General features: G+C 46.2%; 1 protein-coding gene across 1 annotated transcript; it reads left to right on the forward strand.

Moving 5' to 3' along the window:
• The first annotated feature begins 5137 nt into the window (after positions 1–5137).
• CLDN5 (claudin 5) lies at positions 5138–7655 on the forward strand. Its single transcript, XM_025177691.2, has 2 exons — positions 5138–6836; positions 6868–7655. Exon 1 carries the CDS (start codon positions 5469–5471, stop codon positions 6126–6128), a length of 660 nt encoding a protein of 219 aa, XP_025033459.1. The 5' UTR covers positions 5138–5468; the 3' UTR covers positions 6129–6836; positions 6868–7655.
• Positions 7656–8612: the final 957 nt, after the last annotated feature.

Here is an 8612-nt window from a genome sequence, read left to right on the forward strand (position 1 = left end):
AAAATCATGCTTTCTGGGCCAGACGTCAGGTTTTCACCCAAATTGATTCACCCATAAAGCCTTTTTTTTTGTTTTTAATTAAGTTTCCCTCAGCTACATCCATGTAATTTTCTTGGCACCAATACTGAAGTGGTTTGCCATTCCCTTATTCCAGTATGTTTTTTGCCCTTCCCAGGGTAGTTGAGAATCCAGGGATTTGTGGTGGTGTCTGGTGAGATGGTTAGATAGCATCACCAAAGCAATGAACATGAAATTGAGCAAACTCGGGGAGGCAGTGAAGGACAGGAGGGCCTGGCATGATATGGCTCATGGGATCACAAAGAGTCGGACACGACTTAACGACTAAACAACAACTCTCATCTAAGGCTTGATCTTGCTTACAATCAGACAGGAATGGAGGGGCTTCCATGTAGGAGTGTGTGTGAAACTTTTTTCAGACCAATGTTTCAACTAGAAGTCTCACAAGCAGGAATTCAAGGGCACAACTCTTCATAACACAGTTCTTATCAAGATCTATCATGTTCTACAGATATAATAAAGATCTAGTAAAATCTACAGATACTGTAATGGTCTGCGGGAATGACCTTGGGAGATAGGAGGGAGAGCTGCAGGCTGGACAACGGTCACGTGAAAGATATCTCAGCCCGCAGAAGGAGAGAGGATGTGGGAAGCGTTTCAGAAGAAGGGACCCTTCCTGGTTATCTGGAGAGTAAAAGGAGAGGAGGGGAGCAATACTTTCAGTCTTGCGAAATTCTGTTAATGTAACCTTACAATCAAGACCAAACTATCACAGTACTCATAGCTGTGCTTCTTGTCCAGACTATCTCCAAGGACTAACAGATACTTGTGAAGATCTATCAAGATCTACAGGTGCCAGAAAGGCCACCAGGATGAAGAAATCCAGCAACTACAAGACTCAAGCCATGCCTATAGCAAACCTAAGGATCAAACCTTGCATGTTTTCTCTGTGTGCAGCCTAGGAGACTGAGGGCATTCCTTTAGGGATGGGAATAGGCACTGTCAGCTATGCATTATAAGTGCAACAGACAAGTCTGGCTTCATCCCCTTTGCTTCTAGCTTTGTCCCATTATTTCCTCTCCTAGCATGCCAATAATGGGCTCCCAAAATTCCAGATGCATTCATTGGCTCCCCAAAGGTCAGGATCCTCTGATTTAAGAGAAATTATCTCATGTATGGTATGGATCTTCTATCGCTAGATTAGCTGTTGAAGTATCCCCCCACGTCAGTAAATTAATGGATTGATTCTTAAAGGTGATCCAACAGTCTGGTTCATATATTGCCCTTAGGTGGAGTGGGTCTAGATTTGGTTCAGCCTGTTGGGGGAAATCTAGCCATTCCAATTCTAAAATCCTGGCGTATGAGTGATTACCTTGGCCAAAACCAGTCAACTGCAGATTCTTCCACAAACCATGGTTAAGCCAACCATCAATTAGTTGAGGCGATGAACATAACTGAAGATTCTTTTGCTGTGCTGGCTTTTTAAAATACAAGATTAATACAAGAGGCTAAGGAGAGTTTAACACTGTTATTGTTACTCCCCCTTCTTTTTATGGCTGTTAATTCTCTGCCCTTAAGCTAGAGAGGACTTCCTTCGGATCTTAGAAAAAAGCAGGAGAAACAGGATGGCATTTGTTTTATTGTTCTTCAGGCTGGGACACAATTATACATCCTCCTTGCCGGAAACCTCAGACAGCCACTGCACACCAGCTTCCCTGCCTCCAGCTTTGTTGCCGATCACCACACTGAGCCTAGCCTACATTTCTCCCACTCCTGAGCAAAAAAAAAAGCCAGGGGTCTTGACTGAGGCAAAGCAAGCATTTTATTGCCATGATGAGGAAAGATCATTTCAACCGAAGAGAATATGTGTAGCTCAGGGTTGAACTGTGGAGTCCTTGGGGTTCTCTGAGCTTGGTGGTTTTCTTGCAAATGTTTCGTTACCCGGCTAGGTAACGTCTTCAGTGCACTCCAAAGATCATTTCCACCAATTATACCACCATCCTTTCTAAACAAATGGGCAAAGCAGCAAAAGGAACAGATGATGATCTGGGATGAAGTGGCAGAGGCCTGGTGAAAACAGAAAAAAAAATGGTATCTGCCACAGCCCCCAAAATCTGGAAGGAACCACATGACTCTCCAGCTAGAGAGCGTTCAAGCAGTTATAACAGTCACCAATCTGATTTCCGGATGAGCTGTGCCAGCTGAAAATGACGAGAGGATTGTCTTCCCTTAAGTTTGCAAAGGTGAGGGCTTAGGTGCAAAGATTAGGACATCCAGATGGTCCAGCCAGGGGGACCTAATTCTCCCTGGCAGAAGGTAGACTGGAGTTGTGAAAAAAAAGGAGAATTTCCTTACACATTAGACTGCTGAAACAAGCAAGCCATCACAAAACTGTCCAGATGGGCTCACAGATCACGAAAATATTCCAGGAAAAAAAAAAAGGTCATCGACAAGCACCCAGCTAAAAACCTGAAGAGGGCCCTTTGCCTTTCCACTAAAGCAAAAAGAATTATACTTGGTGGGGAATGAAAATAGAAAGAACGGCTTGGGAGCAAGAAATGAGGAACGCTTAGAGCTCTCCTTGGTTCGAAGATGCTGCCTTTTATCTACTTAAGGAATATGACCGACAGAATGTACTTGTACGAGGGATTGTATTGTTAGTAAGCAAAAGGGCCCTTCATGAGCCTCAAGTGGATTTAAAGCAGCTTAGATGCAAGAAAGGCAGCTTCACTGGGAGCGGACTTGTCTCTCTCAACCAATACATCTTGAGAGAGATCTAATGCCTTATCCTAACAAACAGAGAAAGCCAGACTTCTCAACTGCAAGATTCGCCTCGCCCGATTCCTTTCCCAATCCTTCGTAGCCAAAGGGAATTAGGTGTTCTTCAAACAATGTTGCTGCCTGTTTTTAGGCTACGCTGTAGGTCACTTGCAAACTTAAGATAACAAGGGTAACGGGTGCGTTGTTGGGTAATAAATATTTACTACATACCTGTTTTACAAACAAGCTAATTTAAAAGAAACTTGCATTTGGCTCAGACAGCACTATCATTCTTCAAGAAAATGGATAAACTATCAGCAGAGTACATTTTCCTATTGTGGCTATCCTTTAATATTCCTGGCAGAATCTGGTATTCCTGGCAACTGGTTCCCCCCCCCCCAATCCTTTTATCCTCCCCAGTTTGAGTCAGCAGAATGATCTGTAGTTGGGAAGCGCGATGTGGTTAAGGGGAGGGGGTGCCAAAGTACTTTGACAATTGAATTTCATGTCCTTTGGACAAAAATGCAATAATAATAATAATAACAATAGTTATAGGCGCCTTAGGTGCAATCCCAAAACATCTGGAGCACCACTTGAAGACCATCAGCATTGACAAAATCACCCTCAGTCCATTGCAAAAGGCAGGAACAACTTATATTCTGTGACAATACCTTTAACACTGTCAAATAACATCTGCCTCTTCCAGGTCCTTGGGAAAGACTAGATAGGTGGATAAAAATGCCAAATCCAGTCTAAACATCTGGCTGACTGTGCAACCAACCGTAATAATGTCTGAATGAGTGTCTTGATTTACTCTACCCCCTAAATCTGAGACTTGGGGAGATTTGACCCACTTTGAAGGTCCACCCTCCATCTATTTTTCATTTTAACCTTACACGTCTCAGTTCCAATTTTTGGGGACAACTTGCAAAACACAACTCTTTAAAAGAAGTGTTTAATTGTTGGTTTTAATTGTTTTTGATTGTTGTTTTTTTATCTCTGGTTTTCGGGGGAGTGGGGGGTCTTATTATAAATGGCTGAGAGACTGGGGTAGCAGGCAGTGTAAAAAAATAAATAAATGGAGAAATACTAGATATTTCAAAACTGAATTGAACTCTGAAGTGCCATGGCAGACGAACTAAACCTCAATTGAATCAATGAATAATGGCACAGAATCCTCAAATCATAGGGTTGGAAGCTGTCAGATCTATTACGCTACTCAGGAAACTCCCAGAAAGAGTTGTCCAGCCTCTGCTTGAACACATCCAGCCAAGGAAAGTCCCCTCCTCCCTGCCCCCCCCCATTCCACTGTCCAGTTGCTCTCAATTGGATTAATCTGAGTCCTGCCTTCTTGTACTTTAATTCTACAATCTGCACTCTGGGAAGGTGGAAATCATATGAATCCAAAAATCCTAGAGCAGTGTTTCTCACCCAGAAAGATGGGTGGACTTCAACTCCCAGAACTCCCCCAAGATCAAGGACAGGGAGTTGAAGTCCACCCATCTTCCAGTTGCCAAGGTTGAGAAACACTGTCCTAGAGCCTTGGAGCCAGGCAATTTCTAAACCTTATAAATCATTAACATTAAAATAAAATAAAATAAAATAAAACATCAGTTCTGAGAAAGGGGGCCGCTGACAAGGCTTCCCTCAAAAGACTGGTTGGAAAAAGCAGAATTGAAAGAAAGGTCTTTGGCAGCGGGTGCTTTCCAACGCTCACAAACTTGCACACCCATCTTTCAGAATAAAGAACAGACCTAGGGTTTCTCCCCCCTCCCTTCATCATATAACTACCATCTATCTACTGTTTTTCCTAGGTGGCTGCTGCGGGTTTTTTTGTTTTAATTTCCCTCTCAAACATTCACGGAAAAAATAACGCCCGAGAATAAGATTGAAAAAATAAATTTCAGTCCACAGGCTTCGGCCGGTTCTCTCTCTCTCTTAAGGTCATCGGGGGCAGGAGCAGACCGGGTTTTGCAAGGCGCAGATCCTGTCCCCGGATCCCGCTGCCCTGCCTGACACATGTTGCACACGGAGGGACGGTGTGGACCGCATCTCTCGCCTTTCTGCCCAGCGCCCCCGCGGCTGCTCCTCGACTGTTTCTGCAATCTGGGAAGTACGCTTCGCCCTCCCCACCCCCCCATCGCCTCTTTGCCCTGAAAACGGGAAGAACGGCTAGTGATGTGTCAGACGGAGCCGCCCCCCCCCACCCCAGACACTTTCTCCTGCCCCCACCAGCGCCCCAGCCTCGGATCCTGAGTCACCCGCGCGTTTTTTGACATTCCCTTTTTGGAGATCGCTACTTGCTCTGTCTCCAGCCCTCCTGATTGGCTGCAGGGAGGCCGTTCCTTTTTTCCTATTGGCCGGCGGAGAAGGCAGCGCCGGGGTGGGGGCGTCTCTCTCTCCCCCCTTCGACGGGGAGGGCAGAGCGCGCCGGGCCGGGCAGCGCACCTCGCCTATATAAAGTCCGCGCGGGCATCTTTGCGCACCAGCAAAGGCAGAACGTGGAAAGCGCGAGCTGAGGAGAGATCCCCGACGGGCGGAGAAAGGAGCGTTGCGAGGCACCCAGCGGACGGCTCCGAGGAGGAGGTGGACGACGAGAAAGCCAGCCAGCCAGCCAGCCAGCCAGCCGAGAGAGCGAGCACACGCACGCACGCACCCCTTCTTTTTTTTCCGGCGTCCCTGGAGCCTCGATGGCGTCTGCGGCGGTCCAGCTGCTGGGCTTGGCGCTGTCCGTGCTGGGCTGGGCTGGAGCGATCCTGGTGGCCGCCCTGCCCACGTGGCAGGTCTCGGCTTTAATCGAGAACCACATCGTGGTGGCGCAGACCACCTGGGAGGGGCTGTGGATGGCCTGCGTGGTGCAAAGCACCGGACAGATGCAGTGCAAAGTCTTCGACTCCATCCTGGCGCTCAGTCCGCAGGTGCAAGCCGGCCGGACTCTGATGGTCATCGGGGTGCTGCTGGGGCTGGTGGCGCTGCTGGTGACGGTGACCGGGGCGCAGTGCACCACCTGCTTGCACGGGTCCAAGATCAAGGACTGGATCGCCGGCATCGGAGGCGCCCTGTTCGTGATCTGCGGCTTCCTGGTGCTGGTGCCCCCCTCCTGGTTCGCCAACACCATCATCAGCAACTTTTACGACCCCAACGTGGAGCCGTCCAAGAAGCGCGAGATGGGCGCGGCGCTTTACCTAGGCTGGGCGGCCTCTGCGCTTCTGCTCCTGGGCGGCGCGCTCATCTGCAGCGCCTCTGCCTGGAAGGACGACACCACCTCTTTCCCGGTCAAGTATTCCGCCCCTCGGCGGCCCGCTGCTCCCGTGTCCAACGGGGAATACGACAAGAAGAACTATGTCTGAGAAAGAGGGTCGGGGAGCGCGAGGGCTTGTCCGCATGAGAGATTTAGAGCGCCATCCACCCGTCGCGGGGCCGACTGAGAAGACAGACGCAGCTTTGCATCGGCCCGGCGGTAGCTGGGAGACCTCCGAAGACGATCAATGCAAAAGTTGGCAGGAAAAGGCGAGGGGTGGCTTGTCCTCGGATGAAAACGAGGATTCAAGCCCCCCTACCCATTTTTGTGACTTTAGGAAAAAATAACTATGGGGGGGGGAGGAAAACCCACATCCAGGATTGCGTTTAGAATTCTTCTTTGTATGGATTTCGTATTGTACTAGCCCTCACTGAATGCCTGGCTGCTTTGCTTCTTCAGTGGAAGCTACTAGGGTGTTCTAGCTCTTGGTAACACCTTTCCCACACTTTTGAAGTTAGTTTTTAGATTGTAGATAAGTGGAGAGGGGTTCCCCCTTCTCAATGGGAACCCCAAATCAGTGGATGTTTGTTTGGGGGTGGAGGGGGGTGGGAACTCAGCTTTGTCCTCACTGTAAATGTAAGTGGGGGTGTTCTCAGTCTTGGGTGTATTATGCTGAAATAATTGGGGGGATTGTTTTATTTGTAATGTGAAGGTGTAAAAGGTGGGTACTTCTAGAGGAGGGTGGGAGTGCGTCTGCACCAGGTTTTATGGAATTTTATTGGGGGGGTGTATGGAACTTTATGGAATTTTATTGGGGGTGTATGGAATTTTATGGAATTTTATTGGAGGGTGCACGCACAGATGTTCTCTCCCATTTGTAAACTTCCCATCTTTTCCTATCATTACTTTTGTCTTCTCTTCCCCGTCTCTTTTAACACTGGGCAAAATTTCCGTTAAACAAAATTAGAAATAGCTTGGCACCCAGCGTTACGTAGTTAGATAGCAGTTTCTTGTATGGTTTCTCCTCAAATACGCTTGGAATAAAACTACAGGATTCCTGTGTTCTTGTTGGTCTTTGCTGGATCAACTTCCAAGTTAACCGGACTGGGTCAGAGCTATTATCAACCATTAGCAATTTGTGCTCAGCGCACAGCCTTGTTGATTTTTGAATGATGTAACTATTATCCTTAAGTTAAGGGATAACAAGATTAAATTTGGACTGGAAGTTTTGTTGCCAAATAACCATTTCAGTATTGACTTTTTATTTTTCATGCTCCAAATAAAATCCATCCCAGTTTTAAAATGTGGTAGAGAACGATCCCTTTGTCAAAGTTTCTGATTTCAGATTTTGACCTGGTCCTTTTTCCATTTGCATCCATAGCTTTTTGGTTAAGCCTTAATTCACTTCAGTGGATTCAGAGCAGGGACAATATGCTGGTACTGTATTTTGTATTATTTCACACTGTAACTTAAGCGTCTGTCTTTATCAACAGTGTTCTCAAATCAAAGATCTTGGTATATTCTATATATCTGCATATTTATAATATATATCTATATATGAAATGATTGCACGTCTCCTTTTTCCCCCTTAAGTTTTAAACGTTATCCGTAAAAACATGACTTGTTCAGATAGCCAAAAAAAAAAAAAAGTGAACGTTCCTTCTTTTCTCAACTCTCCACCTGCTTTTGAAGTATATATTTCCAGTTGTATTTGCTGGATCTTTTTTTTTAAAGTGACTATTTTATTTTTTAAAAGTCTTCCAACAACTTCAAGACTAAGACACTGAGTATGATTTATTGGGTAAGAAGAGATTGACAAGAGACACAGCTCTGTGTTGTCATGTATTTGTGGGGAGTGGGGGATGTTTTCTTAGCCCACTGTCTCTTTCCAGATGTTTCCATCCTGGGCCCAGGGTATTTGTTTAGTTTCCAAGTTTGAGTGGTTGCATGAGGCGATAAGCTAGGAAAACCAGCGAAGAAAAGCATCAGCCTGGTATTTAGCTTTTAGTAGCTATGAACTTCTTTAGGCCACATATCGGGACCTATTTCTTTTCTAATAGAGTCATTCCTGTGCGTTTCATTTCCCTCCAGCCTTGCAGTTTCCCTCCTTTAATGAGATGGCCTATTACACCTGTGGCAGCAAAAAAATTAGCGCATCAGGGCATCAGCTTTAGTCTGCAGAAGCTGATGCTTGCACGATGTGGTTAAGCTTCCCCGTGGCATCAAATTTTTGTACAGCTACCTGTAAAATCAAGGTAGGATCTCATGGGTCAGGTGAAGTGAGAGGTAGTCTGTGATGCAACCATAAATTTATTAAGCTTGCTTCCATTGGCTTGGATCATCTTCAGGGCAAAGTAGATTGATATGCAGAAAACATAAGGATGTGAGGGCTATAGCGAACTTCCATACAGGGAACCAGTTGCAGCAAGAGGAAATGATGGGTTTTGCTAAACTGCCTGCAAGGATTCCCAGAAGTAGTCAATTGCATGGAGTTGAGCACCAGGTTGTTTTCAGTTGAATCTGAGGATTTCAAGTTCTTAAATCTGTATATCCCAGACTGGCATCTTCCTCTTTTTCAGGACTTGTTTAGTTC

This window comes from Python bivittatus, unplaced genomic scaffold (genome assembly GCF_059951505.1).
Source record: "Python bivittatus isolate LINGU-HERP-01145 unplaced genomic scaffold, Pbiv_v1 ctg000100_np1212, whole genome shotgun sequence".
Classification (NCBI taxonomy): Eukaryota; Metazoa; Chordata; class Lepidosauria; order Squamata; family Pythonidae; genus Python; species Python bivittatus.

What these genes read in the sequence shown, in the direction of transcription:
- CLDN5 (XM_025177691.2), top strand. Translation starts at nt 5,469, where the DNA reads ATGGCGTCTGCGGCGGTCCAGCTGCTGGGCTTGGCGCTGTCCGTGCTG.